Below are 23,726 nucleotides of genomic sequence, written 5' to 3' on the forward strand. Positions count from 1 at the left end.
ATCTAACAATTTTTAATGATATGAAAAATATTTTTTTGTTAATGTGACAACCCTCACCTCTAATTACTGCTAAACTGTGACTGAACATGATAAGTAATTGATTAGGATGAAATCATAAACTGATTGCATGAATGTGTTATGTTAAATGCATTTCTATCTGTTTGCCATTGATTTATCTGTTCATGTTTTAATTTCGAACTACAAATTGAAGGCCTTATCGACGGTCGAATCAGAAATTGATTGGTGTTATATGTTAATTAGAATTTATGTGATTTTATGGTAGATTTAATTAAAATTTGATTTAGTATGATCAAATTAGATAAAATAATGTTAAATTAATTGAACCTAAGTAATTACATTTGTGCCATTGAAGTGGGCCACTTTGCTAAACCTTGTTTGGAGCTTATTTCTACCTCATTTGCTTATCTTCTTGAGACCAAGCCGAGAATGAGAGGGAGATTGGGAGAAAATTGAATTCATTTAGAATTCTTGCTTGAACTTAGAAGGAGTTGTAGAAGTTTTACAAAATTAGGCTCCTACACCTTAAAATTCAAGACCTAAGGTAAGAATTCAACCTCCTAATTGTGAATTCACGTTAGTTCTTGCATGGTTTTATGGGAATATTGAAGATTAGAGTCAAGAATTGGTTTAAATTGTTGAATGGAAGCTTAAATCATGCATGCATGTGCATATCATGAAGTTTAAGGTTGTTTCCCATGAGATTCTTGCATGCAAGTCCACATTGTGGTTTTAGTCCATGAATTCACATGATTTTGAGCCTAAACTTGCATTTGAGCTTGTGTTTGAAGCTTTGATCTCAATTGAACACATGCATGTTACATTTGCATCATGCTCTTAAGTTATTGCTAGTTTTGTGTTCAACTGACCTACCTTTGGGCTTTGATTTTGCAAATTGATCTTTGAAACATGTTATATTATGGGTTTTAAAGTGTTTTCTAGAAAATGAGCCCAAAAGGTTGAGTTTTGAGGTGTTGAATGCTTGGTTTGAGCTTTGAAGGCAAATCTGGAAATTCCAGAATTTGGCTTCCTCGCTCGAGCGAAGGATTCCACGCTCAAGCGACCATCGTTTGTTCAGAGCTCCGCTTGAGCGAAGGAATGATGGCTTGAGTGTAAATTGCAAGCTCTCAGGTTTTGGGTGCACACAGACGCACGCTCGAGCGGAGAGACCTACGCTCGAGCGAAGAGCTGTGTCTCACGCTCGAGCGAGCATCGAGCGGGCATCGAGCGTAAATTTTCAACATCCAGCACTTTTGCATTTTTACAGACCGCTCGAGCGAAGTAGTTCATGCTCGAGCGACCCCACTGTTTTGGCAAGCTCACTCGAGCGAATAAAGCTACGCTCGAGCGAGACCCCTGTTTCAGCAAAAATTTGAAAAGTGTTTTAAAGTGCATTATTGCATCCTCATTTCATCCTAGGCATTCCTAGGCCTAGTTTAAGACATCTTAATGAGGATATTGATGTAGAACCACACCGAGTCAAGATAGGGACTAAGTTATTGTTTCCCAAGTGTGTAACTTAGTGTGTGTTCATTCTGTAACTGTGTAGGGTTGGCATCCGAGGACGCTCTCTAGCCTATCTGTAGCCCAGCACTCTGTGAGTAACAATGTTGTAAAGATACATTCAAATATGATTATTTCTGAACGATTGACTGTACCGTTTTCTGAAATGATATTTCTTACGAAATGAATGATTGTCCTATTGTGAACTGTATTTGTGGCATCCTTAGCAAATTACTGTTACTGTACTGTTACTGTTACAAAGATCTCTGTCGGTTCCCATGTTTGGAACCACTACTGTTTACTGATAGGATGGCCATCAATTGACTGTTCGGTCTGTTAAGACCTACTGTACTGTGTTGCTATTGGATGTACCACATATGACCATTATGGTTTCTAAATGATTGATATGGCATGAAATATGAGCCACTAATTGAATGACTGCTTTACTGATATAAGTGACTGTTTTAAATACTGAAAGGACATTCATTCTTAACCTCTTTACGCATATGTTATTCACTGGGCTTTAGCTCACTGTTTATATTTATATGTAGGTGTCCAGACACCGGATCAGAGCTAGGAGCGTTGGATTAAACTCCCTTTTTGTCAAGCCAACCATCATGCCTCATTTCGAGGTTCCAAGTGTGTTCAAGCATAGGCTTTTGGGGTGTCTCAGTTCACCCTTCTATCTCTGTTTTGTAATACTGAATAAGACTTGTACTGTATAGTTATGCGAAGGGATTAGGTCCCTAGCCTGGATGCATATGTATATGTTTTGCCCATCAATGTGAATATGCTCAGGAAAAGTCTTTTTGCATATAGATTGTCACAGCTCATTGGACATTTTTTATTTACTGTTTTGGCTTCCGCCAGCCCCTATACTCTGTATTACTGTTATTACTATTAAGTAGGCTTCGGTAATCATGGATTACTGGCCAGTTACGGTGCTAAACCCATAGGGGCGGGTTTGGGTCGTGACAGTTAACCATTTTGTTAATAAATAAATTATTAAGTTAATTAACAGTTTTTAATAATTTTGATAATTTATTATTGCATAGGATAATAGTTTTTTTTCCCTAAGTATTGTGTTAAATTAAAATTAATAACAAATTTTTTTTTTTATCAGCAAAAAAACATAACTATATTGATAGTAAAACGAAATTACATCAATAAAAGGTTGTTATGCAAAAGCATCATAGCAATGCAAAATGATCCAAACTAGGTTGGCACTAATAAGTAAGCCCAATCATTTGCTAGCATGACAACAAGTTGGTGAGAAACCAACCAAACAAGACCACACAAAGCAAAGAAAACACCACATGGGCAACACAGAATCAAGTACAAAATCAAGCATAACAAGCGCAAATTAAGCACAGAGCCAAGCACCACCAACAACAGCAGCAAACAAAGAATCATTCTACACCACCAGCAGCAGCAAGAACAGAATCACGAAAACACCAGCTCTGCTAGCATAGAGACAAGAAAACACCATCACCACCAGCAGCAAACACATAATCATTTAACACCACCAGCAACAGCAAGCACTGAGTCAACCTACTCCTCTACTACAGAACTTAATTTGTTGCAAGTTAAACAAGAAGTCATTGATAGAGAAAGGTAGACTAGGAGTTGAGGCTCTAGCCCACAAGGCCACCCTAGTTTTAATTTGATCACACAAACCAGAAAGATCTGGTTGAAAGCCTGAAAACACCACTTCATTTCTATGCTTCCAAATGGACCAAAAAGTAGCAAATGGTACTACTTTCCAAACTTTTCTCTCAAATATGTTACCAGTATAACCAGCCCACAACTGTAACATTTCTTCCACTGATGCAGGCATAACCCATTGTGCCCCCCCCAATTAAAGCAAAATATTAGCCCAAACCCTCCAGACAAAAGGGCACCACAGCAGAACATGATTAATCGACTCTGCTTCAGCTTTGCAAAACACACATTGGATGTTAGCAAGACCAAGGATGACACCAATCCAATACAAGAAAGTAGAAGTTTTTAACCTTTGCCTCCAAGCTAGCCACACAAAAGATTTAACTCTAGGAGTGGATACATTCTGCCAAATCATCTTAGAGATAACACCGTAGCCATTAGGGTGCAAACTATTTTCACACCACCTATAAGCTGATGCAGTACTGAAACACCCATAATTTTCAACCCTCTAACTAAAAATTTATAACAAATGATAGTTGTAATTTTTAATATTACAAGACTGATTCATATTATGGGTATATTTATAATTTGTTAAAAAATAAAAAAAATGTATCTTTCATAGTTGATTAAAAATGTTTGCGTAATTGCAAAAAAACCTGTTTTATAATTGACCAAAAATGTTTGCGTAATTTTGGAAAAACCTGTTTCATAATTGATTAAGAATATTTGCATAATTATGGAAAAAAAAAACTTGTTGCATAATTGACCAAGAATGTTTGCGTAATTACCAAAAAAAAAAAAAAAAAAAAAATCTTTACTCGACATATAGGCCACCATTAGTACATTATTCAAAATGAAAGGGGAAAATCGAAAAAAAAAAAAAAGATGGATCTCAAGCAGTTAAGCGGTTCTTATATATATAGATATATTTGTTTTCAATCCATGTCAGATGACTGACAAGAGACTTAAATCAAACTTGAAATTCAAGTAATTTTACATGATTTTATTATTCATAATATAATTTTTTTTTTTTTTTTTTTTTTGTATCAAGTTCAACCATACATCTCATTTTAATTATGTAATTTTTCAACATAATCTTCACTTTAATACAAAACATTACATCCAAATCATAATCATTTCATTTTTTCTCTCATAAAAATTAAAAATGCCAAAAAGCTATCTTAAACAAGACTTTTGAGTTTCAGGCTAGAATAGTTAAAAAGTCAAAAAGTTAACTCACATCCCAAATGAAGGGTCAATGGGTTTGTTCAGAGATTAGATGTGAATTATCTATTTGTCTCTCAAAAATGATCATGTGACTTGCACATGATTATTTTCCATCTAAACTTTAACCACTGTTATTGATACAAATTATAAAATATAGGATTAAATATGTTACAATTAAAATGACAAAGACCAAACTGGCACAAGAATCAAACTTGAGGAATCACTGGTATAATTTGTCCTATATATACTTCATATATCTAGTGATGTTAGGCAACCTGTTTCTGTTCCAAAACTCTTGCAAATTGATAAGAGAAAAAGAAAGAAGAAGGTTCAGCTACAGGGGTTCACTAACTTTGCTAGACTTCATGGGAAGAAAGTTGTAGCAGTCAGCAAGCACACTTCTAGGTCTGTCATCTTTAGACCAGCAGTAGTTGCGATAGCACCTTTAGATCTGTCTGAGGGTATCACTAGTCCGAACAATTTTCTCCTCAATGAAGCTAAAGCCACTTTACAATTAGGTAAATCTCTTGGCATTAATTTCAACGGGAAAGAAGAAGATATGCTGAACAAGATTATTGAGCTTGAGCTAAAGGACAAAAAGATATCCAAATAGGAGGGTTTGGTCTAAGAAGGATGTTGGATGGCAACAAGCAAACATAGCTAGAGCATTCAGTGGGTTATAAGCTTTTGTTAGCTAGTTTTTGGGTGGTGGCATCAAGTGTTAGTTATAGCGATCCCGGGTTTACCCTTGTTGTACAGTGATCCGAACATGTGTCCGTGGATGTTGGTAGTTGTTTATTATCTTGTTTGCATCCTTTTTACTTTGTATTTGAGTTATAGGATGTGTTGGGCAGGTTTGTTACAGGTTGGTTGAGTTTAGAAACCAAAACTAGTTGCCCAGATTTTGACCTGTCCGCTCGAGCGGGGGTGTTGGCGCTCGAGCGGGAATTGCACCCATCTAGTATTTTCTGTGCAGTGTTGGACGCTCGAGCGTGGTATTGGCTGCTCGAGCGGGGTTGTGTGAGTGCCGCTCGAGCGGGGAGTTGGAAGCTCGAGCGGAGACCTGGTTCTGTAAAAGTTCTGGGAGTGTGTATCCGCCGCTCGAGCGGGATTGTTGGCGCTCGAGCGGGAGTCTGTGAGTGACGCTCGAGCGGGGTGTTTGACGCTCGAGCGGGTCGACTGGGTTTAAGTTCCGTGTTTTGACTTTTCAAATCACTTTTTCACTTTCTCTTCTCTCTCCTACTTTTCCAAAAACACCATTGTTGAGCCTCTCACTCTAGAACTCTACCTTCTCTCTAGGTTTTGATCTAGTAGGAGTGATTTGCTCACCTTTGGCCTTTACAAAAAAGTTGTTGATCGTCGAGGGTTACTTTTTAATCTGAAAATTTCGAGATTTGGAGCACGTTGGGTTTTGTCTTCTTCTCCCTTGGAGCTCCGAATTTGAGGTAGGGATATCCTACTCCTCTCTATGGATTTTGTCTTTAAATTTTGGTATTTTGAGATGTTGGGGTTGGTTTGGTAATCTTGTGAAAATTTGGGGCTTTTGTGTTATTTTACAAATGTTGGGGTTTTATTTATAATAAACCTAGATGTATTTGTGGTATAGAGAAATGGAATAAATGTTGAATCATTGATGAAAATGGGACCTATGGGTTGAAATGGTAATTATGGAAAATGACCTAATTACATTGTTGATTAATTGAGATAATTAATTGTGAGAAATGAGGAAATGAAATGGAATTGTTGAGATTGGAAATGTATGGGGTTACAGGGTGTAGTTGAATTGTTATCACACACCGAATTGAAATGTTGATTGAATATCCATTTGTGCATTTATTTTCTGTTTAGAAATAATTGCTTTGGGCTATCGGTGGAGGATAGTCGTGATTGTTGTAGACAATGCATGATGATTAGGCAAACGGAAACTAATCAATGGAATGTGTCATGGAATTTGACGGTTGATAGAATACATTAACTGTATGTATTGAGTGATTGTATATAGAACCAATGTGTTTGTATACGTTATGTGTAGAGGAGGAGATGAGGGATGTACTCCGCGGTTTAGGGAAAGATGGGGGATGTACCTCTAAACCGGATAGTGTTGGGAGAAGATAGGGGATGAACTCCGTGGATACAGCTCATATAGAGAAGTGAAGATAGAGCTCATATGCTTATCTTTGTGAAGTGTGGATACAGCTTATATGCTTATCTGTGAATATGGGATATTGTTGTTATACATATCTGTTGAAATGATGATAGAGCTAACATGCTTATCTGTTGAAAAAGAGAAAATAAAAGGTAACTTGGACTCATAAGTCCTATGACATAAATATGTGATTTATGTGAATGTATCAGTGTTGGCCATCTATCAATTGCCAATCTTTTAGTCATTGTTCATGGTTGGTTTAGTATATTTCTACTGGGCTGTGGCTCACCCTATATGAGAATATCATTTTCAGGTACAGGTAGCATGCCACCTCCAAGGACATAGCTTGGGAGGCTAGAGGCGGACATACTTTTGTCGTTTTGTTTATTTTGATGTATTACATGTAAATTCAAGCCAAGGGCTTAATGTGTAAATGAGTTAGCACTCTTTTGTTGTAACCAAGTGTTAACTTGGAAAGCTGTAAGCCCATAGAGCATTTGCTTTTGTTGTTAACATGTAATACTTTTATAATGAAACTCTGATATATGGAAGAATGTGGTTATTTCTTATGTCAATGAATGTCTCATTTGATGGGTTTAATGTTATTATTTTGAGGGCGTTACATTAGTGGTCTTATGAGCTAGTGTTGGTTTCTCACCAATACTATGCTTGGTTTCCTTTCTTTTCTGTTTTTCTTTCTCATCCTTATTGATGTAATCTCATATGTTTTGTATGATTTCTTCATCAATAAAGATTTTCTTTATTAATCAAAAAATAAAATAAAAATAAATAAAGTGATGTCTAACGAAACTAATTTTTTTACACAATTGATCTTTATTGTTGGGCATACTAAATGAGTCAGAGATGTGATTCACAAAATAAAATATAAATAATAGTAATATAGAGTGGAGTCATTTTTTCGAATTTTCTATTATTCCATAATTTTTTTGACGTCATAACAATTCCTAACATGGTTTTGGGCCATTTGTAATATTCTTTTCTTTTTAGGTTATTTTCCCGGAAAGTGTCTGGATATATCTGAAGGAAACCCACTGATAAGTACCCATCACATGTGGGGATTGTACTTCTTTTGCGGTATCAATCAAGTTGAAATTGTTTGAGGTTAGTTATGATATTTTTTATATTTTTCTTTTTTATTGATGTAATTTATGCATGTATTGTACCTTTTTTCATCAATAATGTTTTTATTTTTGTTGATAAAAAAAAAAAAAAAAAAAAAAAAAAAAAAAAAAAAAAGAACCCATCACATGTATATCTTGTTGTAAGGGAAACCTTGTACCAAACGTGAAAGACACTTACAATAATGGCCCCGCCCTAAGAAACGATCGAAAAAATGACCACCACATGTATATCTTGTTGCAAGGGAATCCTTGTACCAAACATGAAAAACACTTACAATAATGCTACCAACCGTAAGAAACGATCGAACAAACATTTGATGTTGATCGGCTGGAGCCTACCATGAAAGACTAAACAAATATAGTGAGAAAATAACGACTCTCATGTGAGTCTCTTCTAATAAAAATTACAAAATAAGCCAAAACAACGTTAATCGTTTGAAAATGTTAATTTAAATATATATATATATATATAATTTGATCAAATAAATAAAAATAAAAGTTACTTATTATTTTTATATAATATTTTATTTTTTAAAACAAAAATAATTTTTACAATTTTAAAATAATTTTAATGTTTATTTTAAGGGTGTATACAATGCAATTGGTACGATTTAAAAGTAAAATAATAAATTAAATCATGAACGACAGATTGACAAATAATGAAACCGCAGTTTGAATGGTTTAAACAGTTTCAATTTGTTAGTTGATTGAAGAATAATCTTAAACAATTATGAAACATTTGCATAATATTTTTCACATATATATATATAATACTAACTAATTTTACATAATATTTTTCATAAATCACTAATTTATAATAAATTTCACATTTTAAATCTCCCTCACATTGATTTTATTTTGATACTTTATTACAAGTAAAAAAATGTATTACTATAGTGAAGCAGAGTGATTTCAAAGGTGCATTTTAAATTTCAAACCACGGATCAAATTAATTTGCGGCTAGCTGGTGGATCGATGCGGGTTGAACACTATCTTAATTTATTTTCATCAAAATAATATCTATTTTTTTAATAAAAAAATAAAAAAATATATATATATGTTGAAAACTTAACTAAATATACTATTAATTTTAATTATGAACCTTACTACAAGACCAACCTATCTAGATAAATGAATCAATATTCCAATCCAATCTAGCTAGATAAATTCTGCCCGTTTAAACTTTTTCAAAAACCCACTTGTTCAATGAAATTGGCTTTATATTTTAATTTTAAATCCTCATCTCGACCATGCTAAATTAGAGGTTTTTTGTGATTTGGTATCCTAATTAACAAATTTTATTTTTTATTTTTTCAATAATGAGTTTGATTTAGCATGGTCTTATATAGGATTCTCTTTTTATTTTGATTTGGCAAATTCATCTTGACAAACTGAGTCTTTAATTTATTTATTTTTAATTTTAATCTTGACAAATTGTTTTTTGATTTATTTTAATTTGGCATGATTAATCTTTAAAAGGTTTATAATCAAAACTAATGGTTACAAATCGTATTCAGTTGAGTTTTATTTTTGATACAAATCATATTTGATTGAGTTTTTATTTTTGTTTTTCAAAAATAGATATTACTTTAATCAAAATAAATACTAAAAAGATTTAATTTTGTGTTAAAAATAAAAATATATAGAATGATGAGTATTTTTATTTTTATTTGTTTTACCAAACTCACTTTATTTTTAAATATAATTTATAGGCCAGTTTGGCTTATTTTATAATTTTTATCAAAAGTACGTAGCGAATGTGAGAATAGTTGTTCCTCTCACTATTGTTTAGTTTTAGGGGCAGTTTGGGAAGATTGATTTTTTAGCTCTTTTTAGTTTTTTGGGTTTTTTAGGTTATATCACCTCTTTACTTTTTTACACCTAAACTTTTTAAAAAAATAAAAAAAAATTAATATTTTACTATCTTTCCAAAGCATTACTTAGTAGGTCCTAACTAATCAACGTGTCAAGCCAAATAGCCATTCGTTCATTTCTTCGATTGTTGCTTAGGAGTCCGTATCATTATTAGTCCTGTTTGGTAGAGTTTATTTCTAACTTATTTCAGCTTTTAGTTTAATTTAAACTATTTTGATGTGTTTGGTTCAGCTTAACAATACAGCTTATAACTTTTTGTTAATCAAAAATCAACTTATTCTTTGAGCGGGGGAGGAGAAACTTAATTTATAAGTCAAAAATCAACTTATTTTCATAGCTATAAGCTATAAGCTGTTAACTTATAAACTATAATCACTTTCTCATAACTCTACTAAACGGGACTATTGTACGATTTATAAGTTGCTTTGACTTATTTTTATCAAAAGTGGTTGGCGTGAGAATAGCTGTCCTTCTCACTATTTATTTGTTTTTATGATGGGCCGCAGCTAATCAACATGTCAAATCAAATAGGCATTCGGTCAGTTCTTCGATCGTTTTTTAGAGGTCGGTGACATTATTGAAACACTAGGGATTGTTTAGGGTGTCATAAATAAGTGTACTTTTTATCTTTTTGAACTAAAAAATTGAGAAAAAAAATATTGATATTTGGGTTAACTTTTTATCTTTTTACAAAAAAAAGTGTAATAAAAAACTGTACAAATAAAGTGTATAGTGGAAGAAAATTAATTGATTGTAGGGCTCTCCTGCAGCTGCGCAGCATGTCTCCATAGAAATAATTGCCTCCTTCAGGGCAAATAACTTTTGGATAGTGATGGTCTGTTCGTGGGGCCATCATGGGTCCCATTTTAATAATTTGAACCGTTTGATATATACAACTCGTCGAGTATTATATATCTGTAAAAGATCACATTAATCAGATATCGATAGTTATATGATCGATTTAGTTTTGTTCAACAATTAACTATCACACCATCCGTTTTGTTTATACAAAACTGATTTGATCATATAGTTAACGATATCCGATCAACGTGATTTTTTACAAACGTATATTACTCGACGAGTTCTACATATTGAACGGTTCAGATTATTAAAATGGAACCCATGGTGGCCCCTATAGACCGACCATCACTGTCCAAAAGTTATTTATCCCAAAGGAGGCAATTTTTTTTTTTGCCCCAAGAGAAGTGTATGATGGCCTGCTTAACGGCTGTGAGTTGTCAGTGGATTTATATTATAAAAACATGTAAAATATATTTTTAATATTTTTTATTTGTGAATAATAATATCTTTTATGGTGAGCCGCAGCTAATCAACATGTCAAATCAAATAGGCATTCGGTCATTTCTTCGATCGTTTTTTAGAGGTCGGTGGCATTATTGAAACACTAGGGATTGTTTAGGGTGTCCTAAATAAGTGTGTTTTTTTATCTTTTTGAACTAAAAAATTGAGGAAAAAAATATTGATATTTGGATTAACTTTTTATCTTTTTACAAAAAAATATGTAATAAAAAATTATATAAATAAAGTGTATAGTGGAAGAAAATTAATTGATTGTACGGCTCTCCTGCAGCTGCCTACATGTTTCCATAGAAATAATTACCTCCTTCGTGGCAAATAACTTTTGGATAGTGATGGTCGGTTCGTGGGGGCCATCATGAGTCCCATTTTAATAATCTGAACCGTACAATATGTACAACTTGTCGAGTATTATATGCTTGTAAAAAATCACATTAATCAGATATCGATAGTTATATGATCGGATTAGTTTTGTTCAACAGTTAACTATCACACCATCCGTTTTTTTTATACAAAGTTGATTTGATCATATAGTTAACGATATCCGATCAACGTGATTTTTTACAAACATATATTACTCGACGAGTTCTACATATTAAACGGTTCAGATTATTAAAATGGAACCCATGGTAGCCCCTATAGGCCGACCATCACTATCCAAAAGTTATTTGTCCCAAAGGAGGCAATTTTTTTTTTTGCCCCAAGAGAAGTGTACGATGGCCTGCTTAACAGCTGTGAGTTGTCAGTGAATTTATATTATAAAAATATATAAAATATATTTTTAATATTTTTTATTTGTGAATAATAATACATTTTTATATATTTTTTGACTTTTTGAATTATATTTGACTTGTCAAATTTGACCTTATTATTTATATTAGGAGGAATTGGGGTTTTTTATATTTATCAAAAAATAATATACATACATAATTTAAGACAAAAATAATATGATAATAGTATTATTGTAGTTATGATTTAAAGTGATAGGTATGTTGATTTTCAACGAGTGACTACAAATAAAACATATCATTCTATATCAATTTGTTTATACAAATTATATTTATATAGTATTATTCATAAATGTCTACCTTATCGAAAAGATTAGGATTGATTGAGATTTAAAAGGGAATCCTTCTGCCACAGCACCAAAACGTGCGAAACATTCGTATTAAAAATCTTGCTGACTCCATCTTCGTTTGGAATAACTTGAATTTTTGGTTAATTTAGTTTGATTTAAAAAATAAAAAATAAAAAATGTTGAAGATAAATTTTTGACTTTTTTTATTTGGATCTCATGATTGTCAGAGAAAAAATAAAATAATTATGATTTAGATGTCACATTTTATCTTATTGGCTAAATTAGCCTATTTTATCTTTTGGATGTTCTAAATAAGTGCACTTTTTAACTTTTTATAAAAAAAAATTCGTAAAAAAGTAGAGAAAGTAGATAGAAAAGTAAATAGAAGATATTGATAGATATTGATTGATGTGACCTAAATAAGTGTATGTATGCCAAAAAAAATGCACTTTTTTAGTGCATGCCAAACAAGCAATAATTTAACCTTAACTTTCTTGTCAAATAACCCCTCAATAAGATTATAACTAGTATTGACTCATATGATGCATGAGAGTTATAAAATTCAATTACTATGCTAAAAATTATTTTTAATTCGTAAAATTCGTAAGTTAAGCATTTTTTCTGAAAGCAATTTATCATATCATCACATTGTTGCTTATATTTATATGTACACTACAAGAAAATACACTTTTGGCGACTAAAACATTCGTCGCCAAAAGTGCATATTTTAGTCGCCGAAAGTATTTCCCGACTAAATAATTTGGTCGTTGGATTTGTCGGCCATACATAGTCGCCGAAAGAATTAGCGACTAAAATTCATTTAGTCGCTATAAGTATCACAAAATACCGACTAACATGTTAGTAGCCAAAAAGACAGGTATTGGCGACGAAATAATTCTTAGTCGCCGATAGAATACATTGCCGACTAAAACTTTAGTCGCCGAAACCTTTCATTAAATATTTTAACTCAACTATTAGCTACTAATGTTTTTGTCGCTAAAAAATGAAATATCTACGGCGGCAATATTATTAGTCGCTAATAGTGAAGCTTCAGCTACTAATGTTTAGTCGCCCATGATTTTTTTTATGTTTTCGCGACTAAAATTTAGTCGCCTAAACTTTCTTGGGGTTTTAGCTACTAAAATAAGTTGTCGCCATAGCTGTTTTGGAGTTGTTTTGGCTACCAAAAATTTTGTCGCCAAAAGTCTTTTCAGCTTTAGCCACTATACATTTAGTCACCATAACTATTTTATTCGTTTTAGCTACTAAAATTTTAGTCGCCAAAAGATTTTTCTTTTTAACTACAAATTGATTTCTCACCAAATGCATCATTTTATATTTTTGTTTTGTTTGTTTAATTTTACTAAATTTTGTCCAAACCTGTATGTATCCATCGCAACCTGTATGTATCACCTACATGGTTCACTTAGAACCATAAAACAAAAATGAACACCTGCTATATATATTCCAATTACAAATAATAATGTAAACTTATATACGAACGAACTATATATATTCCAATTACAAATAATAACATCATACATTCCAAATACGTTACCAAAATTATGTCCTCTATACACAACATTTTTACTATACTATGCATTGTAATGACCATTTGACAAGGTACAAATTACTATGGTAATATGTACCACGACAAAAGGTAATACAAGCTCCAAAAATATTATGTACCCCACCATAAATTATATGTACGATGCATCCAAATTCCACGGTTCATTAATTAATACAAGCTCCAAAAATACTTTGTACCCTGTCAAAAATTATATGTTCGATGCATCCATAGTCCACAGCAAAAAGTATAGGACGACAAAAAACTTCCCAACTTTCCCAGCTTGTGTATCTTCCGAGAAAAAATTAGAAGATCCACATGTCAATGCCAAAAGCCATCTACACAACAAAAATTACATCCATTAGTTCCATTGTAAACAAAAAGTTATATTGATCTACAAAACACAAATTGCAAGGATGTCAATTGTAATTGAAATTGTATGTAAATATAATTTGAATTTAGGTATTTCAATATACTTTTTGTACACGTTAACTTTTATTTAAAGTGCAAACAAATTTGTAAGTCAACCCCAACTCAAGTTTACTCTAATGTGTAAACATACATATATTTTATTCATAACTGTACGTATATAGAGATTGTTATAGAACATATATATATATTGCTAAGCTTTAATATATTTGTATAAGCTTTAGGCATTTTTCACGCCAACTCCCAACGTACACGTGCTAATTACGTCCCGTCCGTCCCCACACGTCCTATTTGACACGAGGAAACTACCCGTACCATCCCCGCAGTGCTTCGGGGGCTGCTCTCAAGTTTTGGCCCTCGAACGCCTTTTTTCGGCTAAGTTTATTGCTTTTTTCACGCCAACTCCCAACCTACGCGTGCTAATTACGTCCCGTCTGTCCCCACAGGTCCTACTTGACACGAGGAAGCTACCCGTGCCATCCCCGTAGTGCTTTGGGGGCTGCTCTCAAATTTCGGCCCTCGAACCCCTTTTTTCGACTAAGTTTATGGCGTTTCTCACTCTAACTCCCAACGTACACGTGCTAATTACGTTCCGTCTGTCCCCACAGGTCCTATTTGACACGAGGAAGCTACCCGTGCCATCCCCGTACTGCTTTGGGGGCTGCTCTCAAATTTCGGCCCTCGAAGCCCTTTTTTCGACTCAGTTTATGGCGTTTTTCACGCTAACTCCCAACGTACACGTGCTAATTACGTCCCGTCTGTCCCCACAGGTCCTATTTGACATGAGGAAGCTACCCGTGCCATCCCCATAGTGCTTTCGGGGCTGCTCTCAAATTTCGGCCCTTTAAGCCCTTTTTTCGGCTAAGTTTATGGCATTTTTCACGCTAACTCCCAATGTACACGTGCTAATTACGTCCCGTCTGTCCTCACAAGTTCTATTTGACATGAGGAAGCTACTCGTGCCATCCCCGCAGTGCGTCGGGGGCTGCTCTCAATTTTCGGCCCTCGAAGCCCTTTTCTTGGCTAAGTTTATGGCGTTTTTCGGGTATGCTCCCAACGTACACGTGCTAATTACGTCCCGTCTGTCTCGTCTGTCCCCACTGCCATCCCCGGAGTGTGTTTGGTGTACATAAAGATGCACTATGGAGAAGAATTATTTGCAACAAATATATATTGGATGTGACTAGGTGGCATTGTGTCCATTGGAAACCAGAGTAATATCCTAAGAACTGCTTTTCAAAAATCCAAACAAATTTTAATTTTGTTTTACACATTATTCAGTTCAAATTAGTGTTGGTTTTATTTTTACAAATTTATTATTAAGAATCACATATTCATTCTTCACAGTTAGCGTTTTGAAATCAAAGCTCCTTTGCAGTATTTATATGGCACTCATTATATTGTAGTAAATCAAAATTCATTCTAATTTCTCTTTAGTCTTAAATCTCAAATCACATTCAATTGGAGTTGGTTACCTTATAGAAATCAGCGTACGGTCGTTTCTGTAATGTATCAAAACACCAGGTCCGCTGCTGCAATGTCTACTCACATGATGCCTCATAACCTATTCGAAGCACATCACAAAGAAAATATTTGCATACCAACTTTAGAAGACAATTCTATGAAAATATGATCCATATTTTTTGTACAACTTGCAGTGCCAAGAAAATTATGTTTACGAAATAGTAAGAAAATTATGTTTACCGAATAGTAGGATGACCGTTTGAACCTGGCAAGAGGGTTGTGAGCCGTGACACCACGTCGTTTAGATGATTGAGTTGTAGTTGTTGTGCCTCCCGTGCTTTTTTTTCTTCATCAACTTGTTTGATTAGCTGCTCTCTTTCCCTCGTAATTTCCTCCCGATCTCTTTCGCGCGCCTCTTTCTCCTTCAATAGCTCCTCCCTATCTCTTTGTCGCTCCTCTTTCTCCTTCAATAGCTCCTCCCGATCTCTTTGCCGCTCCTCTTTCTCCTTCAATAGCTCCTCCCGATCCCTTTGCCGCTCCTCTTTCTCCTTCAGCAACTCCTCGTGATCACTTTGACGCTGCTCACGAAGAACCTCCAGTTCCGCTCTCATTAACTCCATATGTTTATCACGTGCTCGTGCCGCACTAGAAGTTGTGGAAGAGGGTTGTGGGCCTACCCCACATCCACGCAAGTAATTTTTTTTTTCCCCGAGCACTTGCCTTGATATTTCTTCGTGGGTCAATTGCAACCCCGCATCGGTGGCTGTCGCTTGTAGATTCACCATATCATCCTGTAATGCCAACAAAACAATAAAGTGAAGATGGGAGAAGGAATTTAAAAAAACTTTATTAATTGATATGCATCACACTTTGTTTCAACATTCAATACTCACATGTAGCTCACCACATTTGGGGTCAATCCAATCTCCCGTCTTCTTAGACTTGTGTGCTTTCTTATAAAATTCGGGGAAATCTATATCCCCATCCTCATTTGCCTGTTATGTTCGGGAAAAATCCATTGACGAATTAGTACATGGTAATATTCACAATCAAGAAGAATTAATCATCCATTACATGTCTAAATTAACTTCTCACCATTAGCGACATTGCTATAGGAAATGATCGCGATCCACTTGTATGATTATAGGGGAGCATACCCCTATTTGCTTTACCAGCCGTAGACCGTTTCTACAAAAATATTAAAAGAAAAAAAAAGAAAAGAACATGCTTTACTAAGTTTCAGTGAAGAAGTTGTACATCTATTAGTGAAGAAGTTTTACATATTAACACATAAATTAATTTCAATAATGGCCTTTCTAATTTATTTGTTACCAGGTGAGATTCGTCTTTCCAAGCAACATCAATCAAATATTTCCAGTCCTCCAAGCTCACTCCACTAGGCGGACGACTATAGGGGTCATCAACACCCTTTTCCTCAAGTTCGAGGAACTCTTGCTTTAGATTGTACCTCCAATCCTTGTATAGCAAATATGCCTTCCTATCGAGGATCTGTTGAGCTTGTTCATCGTTATCAAAATCATCGCCGATAACAAACTTGTCCTACAAACATAGATACAGAATTAGTTGAACAATTAATTTAACGAAGTACAAATTATATAATAAAGACATTATGGCAAGATGAATGTCATACTAGCACCGCTTGGATGACCGCATCTTTCGTACTTTGATCAATTTTTATCCATGACTTCACGCTCTGAAGAGGGCACAATCGTCTAATTTGAAGCCCCAACTCATTCGTCGCTGGGGTTGCATTCCCTCCTGTGATTGCGTTCAACACCCGATTGACGTAGACATGTAATTTCTCCCCCTTTTTCCTAGCAATTTTTTTCTGCACGCCTTTGCCTAATGTAGGTCCTCGAACACGAGTTGACCTCGTTTGCCCTACTACAAAAGGGGAACGTTGTCAACATTACAAACATTGCTAATGGAGTACAAAAAGAAAATGCTGCACGTAAAGTCCTGTCACTTTTTTTGCTGCCTACTGTTGCTGCCAGCTACTGTTTGTGGATATAAAATCGGACGTTAATTATGACTACTGTTGCTGGCAGCTACTGTTTGGCTGCATACAATCTTGGAAAATTATGCGACAACTTGGATAAAGTGTTGGTAAATTATGCATAAAGTCTTCGTAAATTGTTATGCCGACCGTTGCTACCAACTTGGAAGGTTGTGTACCTAATATTTTATTTCTTGTGTAAGTGTCCTTGTTATGTGTATATTAATGTTTAGTTTTTTTTTCCTTTGTTTTTATTTGCCTTTATGGGGTTTTCATTGCCTTACTTGATGACTTATGCACCCCCCCCCCCAAAAAAAAAACCAAATTATTTTTAAACAACTAAATAGTATGCTCTTACCCACTCCACCTGGTTGCGTCTCCTCCACCACAGTTTGTGTATCATCTGGTGGTTGCGTCTCATCAGAGAACATCATCGGGGTGCCACTCTCCTGTGGACATGCTTCAGATGTTGATAGTACGTTGCCACTTGTTGCTCTCTTCCGTCGGCCTGTCTTGACTCCCGGAACCATTGTACCTACATTACGTAACAAACATACATGAGTAATAAACATCGCATAAATTAGTAGTGTAATTGCTGCAATAATGACACAAGACTGTCTACTCAATAATAAAATGCTCGTTAAGCAATGGTAAACTAAGAGAACATGATGGTGATACACATTAATCTAGCAATGTCCTTCCTACTCAAACCCATTTATTCTGAAATTTTTAAAAATAGATTTGTAATTTTTTTTATTAGGTTCCCATAGCTATACATGTAATTTTGTTTTTTTGTATATTTGCTTATTGTTTAAAAATAATTTTATTAACCCAGCAATTACATAAGTTAATAAATATATATTTTTTACTATCTTATAATTTCATATTAGTGGAAATCTGAAGGAACAAAATAATATCAACTCAATCGGAGAGAAAGGATATTATGTCAAGTTACCCGAGGAAGCTGCCCGGCAAGAACACCGAAAAAGCCTGTTGTCCCTACCACCGTAAAGAGAAAAGATGCCTGCATGACTGAATGAAATCAAATTCATGGAGAATATAATATTTACGAATTACGATGGTTTACATCTTGCAAAAATAAGAAAAGAAAATCAAATGGAAGGCACAGGTGTCATCACATTCTACTCTTGATTCCCCAAAAGTACAGAATGAAATTTATGCAATGGAATGTATGCTCTTTTATTGTTATAGGTTAAACAAAACATTTAGTGTAGGGCAACTTACATCATTTCTAACACTTGGGATTGCAAGGTTCTCCGCGTTTTAAAATGGGAGTGGTTTTAGATAAGGGGAAAAAAATCAAATTGTAGATTCAGAACATGAGAAAATAATTCAATTTTTTTTTTTTAAAAAAAAATGCAATCTTCAAATATATTGTCATCCTAATCCAGTGAAATGCCCTAATTTTGAATTCAAGAAAAGAAGGGTTTCAGAAATTTTTTTTTTTTTGGGGGGGGGGGGATCATATTGTAGCTTCAAAATATGAGAAAAAAATTCGGAGAAAACATAAAATAAAAATATATATATATATATATATATATATATATATATATATATAAACTAACTATAGAACATTACAAAACCAGATTTTTCCTCAACCAACAATGTTGGTTTTGAAACCAAAACTCTTTGTTTTGGAAGCCCATTAAGGAAATTGATAGCCTTAGTCAATTGGTATTGCACTAAACATTTAACATGTATCGCATGTTGATGCAAAAATATGGATGTGGTTGATTTGAGATTGGATGCAAATATCTATGAAGACAAATTATGGATCAATTAAATTTTGTTATTATGACATGGATGTGGGTGTGTTTGATTTGAGATTGGATGTTAAAGCTAAATTTAGCTTAACATGTACGCAATATAATGTGCTGATTTGGGAGGGTGGTCGGTTATAATTAAGATTAGATTTGGGAGGGTGGTCGGTTATACTTTGGTGTTTGCTTAGAGTTTAAACATGGATTCTTCAAGTTTCCATAGCACTTGGCATTTTCAATGCATAGAAACATATCTATATTACATTTCCCAAATAGATCATGGAAATTCACTCAAAGCGACGTATTAAAGAAGATACAATGAAGTGAAATTCTACTTGACATAGGTTTAATGGTCGAAAGTTTTCAAGTATTCTTGGTTTCTATGGAATTATCATGATGGAGTGATAGGTTATATATATTTAACAATTAATCATTAGCTTGTATTTAGCTACTTGTTTTTAATGCAGTATTTTGTTCATAATTATAGTCTTATTTCTATGGCAAACGAAAAAAAAAAAAGGCATTCGCAGTTATAAACTCTAGCTAATTAAGTAATAAGAAACAATCTTGAGGGCAGAATGGATAACAGAGGCTGGAAACCAGTTGTACGAAGAAAAGGACCGGTAAGGTATTCAGGGGATCGTAGGGGAGGGGGTCTATTTACAATTTTTGTAGACAACATCCGTGAGTCCATGAACCCCAAAGGTCTATTTGGCTTATTCTCCAAGTTTGGTGTTGTTAAGGACATGTTTATACCAGTGAAAATGAGGAAGCTAACAGGTTTGAGATTCGGTTTTGTTCGGTACGATTGTCCAGTAGCTGCTGAGGTAGCAGTGCAAAGAGCAGATGGGTTATGGTGTGATGACAAAGAGATAAAGGTCAAACGAGTAAAGTTTACCAAAGAGGAGAGAAGTATTACAAGGGGGGATAAAGTGAGCCATCAACCAGGAGGAAATCCTCAAGGAATGCTGAAGGACAGTGAGACTGTCAATATAGGCGTCCAAAAGGTTGGCATACTGAGATGGCGAGATTATGGAGGGAGTAAGTCCTATGTCGAGGTCGTTACAAATGGCAGCAGCTATGGGAAGGAGGAAGCAATTGTTCAGGTTAGAGAAGTAGGAAATAGGTGGCTGTATAAAAGCCTAGTTGTCAAACTCCACAAATTTTTCTCATTCCCAGCTTTGAAGGAGGAATGCAAGAAGAGAGGCTTGATGAAGGTGCAAGTCAGAGCAAAGGAATGAAGGATAGCAGTGTTATCATTTGAATCAGTTCAGGAATTGAAGAGTAGTAAGGAGAAGTGAAGAGGTGCACAGTGAAGAGATAAGTAATATATAGACCTAAACCTTCAACTGATGGTTTTGAAGTGCACATTTTGTTCATATAATGAAATTAAAATGAACCAAGCAATACATACCAAAACAAATGTACATTATTTATGTACATTTACGCACAGCAGTAAACAAATGAACATTATTTATGAAGAATGGATCACAGAAAAGTAACAGCAGTGCCAGATTTGCTGCACAGCCCCTAGTAACAGTTGAGTAAAATTAATCATGAATTCATGGCAACTTACTTCTTTTACTTTTGAAAAGACACGAAACTCACATTTTGCCAGTTCTTCTTCAACAATGAAACCAGAAAATTAACACTGAATTGCACAGTTGGAAAACAGCAACTCCCATGCAGAGAACCTTCTTCAGTTGGAATTTGACTGTCACTTTTGTCTCATTAACTTTAGACGCGACAGGTTCTTGATGCGTGACAAGGGTAGGAAACTTCCCTGTATTGGAAGAAATGGAACTCGTCAGATACGATCAATGGTAACTAACAAACTGAGACATAATAAGGAAGAACAAACATGAGCAACATACTCCCCAAAATACAACATTCCATAAATGACATCCCAAAACATGCAACTATACAATCACAATACACCCCAAAATCAGGTCATACACCTTTCATTGAGCCTAAATCTGCTCCAGCAGCATTCATGGAGTGTTGTCTTCCTAGTTTTTTTAATGGTTTGTGATCATGTCAAATATGAACAAAAGCAAGAACAAACATGAGCAACATACTCCCCTTACAAATGATCTCATCCACCATATTGGTTTAAAGTGGGTAACGGGCAGAACACTTTTCTTTGTCTTCATAATTGGCATCCTCTTGGTCCTTTGAAGGAAAGATTTGCAGATTGAGTTATTTATGATGTAGGCTCTCTAGCTTAGGCTAAGGTTGCTTCCATTATAGATGATGGGAGATGGAGATGGCCTGTGTGCCAGACCTGGGAATTAGATGACATTAAGGCTAATGTTCAGGGAAACCCAACTAATATGGAGGATAAAGCTATTTGGCTGGCATCCTCTGATGGGTGCTTCTCTATTCAATCTGCTTCGAATTTGTGGAGAACCCAGCACCCTAAGGTGCAGTGGGCTAAACTTCTTTGGCTCAAGCAATCACTTTCCCAGCCAGCATAGCAGATCCTCAAACATGGAGAGTTCAACTACAATCAAAGCAAAAGTGGGTATGCTCCCACGCTATCAATAAGGGTTCGATTCCCCTCCTGTTTACCTGGTTCAAACTTGGCGGTGGCCTACACCTAGCACAAATTCTCAGTCATTAGCCTTGACATTTATATGAAGTTGTGACTGCAGCCCCGCGCAATTTTGGGACACATAAATCTAATTATCATCCTGGAGAGAAGCATCTGCTGCTAGAGATGCTAGAGCAGAGACTACTACTCAAAATAAACAGAGGGCTGCAGTAGGACCTTCCACAACTTAAAGCATAGGTCAAATGCATATTTTAACATAACCTACCATAAAAATCTTGCCAGACAAAGCTGGCAGACACAATAATGCAGCTGAATAGGGGATCCATAAAGACCACAGAAATACCATCCCAGTTAATACAACTTGACACACAGATCGTGATAAGGCAACAGTAAGTAACTCGACAAACCGCTGCAACATGAAGACGACGACATGACTGACTTTCAGACACCCACACTGAGCAATTGCTGGACTGGACGACAACTCTGGACCTTCCCGACTGAGAGTAATAGCTGCAGCCGTGAGAGTTTGTGTGCATGTGATGTTCTGAACTGTATTAGAGCACCACACATAATTATGCAGCACCATTGACAGACCACTGGTTCTTCACATGAAGGCTGCATTTTCAGCTTTATGTACAGTTCTGGTTTCCTAAGCTATCCTTTGAAGGCTTGTTGACTAGAGCACCACACAGAATTTTACATAATAGTAATTATTAGTATAATTATTATTATACTAATATCAAAGGGAAAACCTCTCTCTCACTATTTGCATATGATGTCAGTAGATCCTCACACTTAAACCAATTCATTAGAAAATTCATAGATGGGAACAAATGTGATGTTTGCAAAAACACATTTACTACTTGGTGGGCAACTTAAAAGAAATGGAAGTTTGTAACCCTGCAAACGCAATTATCACAGATTAAACAAGCATGAAGCAATTAGTCTTAAGAACACATGATTTACTATAACTTGTGATTTACCATTGAGATAGTATATGGTTCGTAATTTCCATTATGGCTAGTATGTAGTAACAATATAAAGAACTTACATTCTATATAAGGGACCTAGCACCTAAGCATATCAGTGAAGCATGAAGCAGCCAAAGTGGACAAAGACAGCGGCGAACTGTCAAACTCAGCAAACAGAGACAGAGCAGATGTGCAAACCAGCACAAATTGTGGGAAAAGCAGCCAAACAGCACAGGTGTCCGACTGGAAAAACTGAACTGAGTATGAATTTGATCCTCAATTTGCTCTAACAGTTCATACAAAGTGTAGAGGAAATTAAAATTAGAAGGTTCAAATTACATGAAATTCAAGAGTAGGCATGAAATTCAAATTACAATTTCTTCAATATTCTTAATTGCCCTCATGACATCAACAAAACAAGCCAAACAAAGAAACAAACTGAGTTAAAATTCTAGGTCCGTATCTGCATCAAAATCACTTTCCATCTCATGTTCTTCGTCATCACCCGAGATTGTTAGGTCATCGTCGTCATCGCAGATGAAATCATTGTCCATAACACCCTCCGGTTGTACACGCTTATTGGACTGAGAAACTTCCATTGAAATAATTTGCGGTTCAATGTCATCCCGACGTAAAACAACAACATCATCAATAGGCTCAGTTGGTACAACAGTACTATTTTCATCATCTTGCAACACTTCATCAAATTCTGGCACATCCAACTCTGGCACATCCCAAATTCGTCGATGTTGAAACTTTTCTACGACTCGCCAATTCGGCCCTAACTTCGTATCAGGAACGTAGAAAACTTGTTGAACTTGGCCTGGGAACACAAAGGAGTCATCTTTATACCATCGACTTCTTACATCAACAGTTGTCACATGTGGTTCGACACGCAAAGTTCGAGTACTACCAGTGTTATACCATTCACATTGGAACAAAACAACCCGGTGTCCAAACAAATATGTCAGTTCC

The 23,726-nt window shown here is 35.1% G+C and overlaps 1 protein-coding gene and 1 long non-coding RNA gene across 2 annotated transcripts; both read right to left on the reverse strand.

Moving 5' to 3' along the window:
* Positions 1 to 13,429: 13,429 nt before the first annotated feature.
* Positions 13,430 to 17,330, reverse strand: LOC114301878 (uncharacterized). Its single transcript, XM_082886831.1, has 6 exons — positions 16,761 to 17,330; positions 16,524 to 16,616; positions 16,322 to 16,423; positions 15,669 to 16,219; positions 15,440 to 15,528; positions 13,430 to 13,873 (listed from the first exon to the last, which is right to left on the reverse strand). The coding sequence occupies exons 2-5, from the start codon at positions 16,581 to 16,583 to the stop codon at positions 15,522 to 15,524; spliced, it is 720 nt and encodes a 239-aa protein (XP_082742957.1). The 5' UTR covers positions 16,584 to 16,616; positions 16,761 to 17,330; the 3' UTR covers positions 13,430 to 13,873; positions 15,440 to 15,521.
* Positions 17,331 to 17,803: 473 nt separating this feature from the next.
* Positions 17,804 to 22,890, reverse strand: LOC114312913 (uncharacterized). The gene is made up of 3 exons (XR_014339697.1): positions 20,835 to 22,890; positions 18,401 to 18,469; positions 17,804 to 17,980 (listed from the first exon to the last, which is right to left on the reverse strand). It is a non-coding gene; the product is annotated as an uncharacterized LOC114312913 (long non-coding RNA).
* Positions 22,891 to 23,726: the final 836 nt, after the last annotated feature.

This window comes from Camellia sinensis, chromosome 9, assembly GCF_055761805.1.
Source record: "Camellia sinensis isolate YWXY chromosome 9, ASM5576180v1, whole genome shotgun sequence".
Lineage (NCBI taxonomy): Eukaryota > Viridiplantae > Streptophyta > Magnoliopsida > Ericales > Theaceae > Camellia > Camellia sinensis.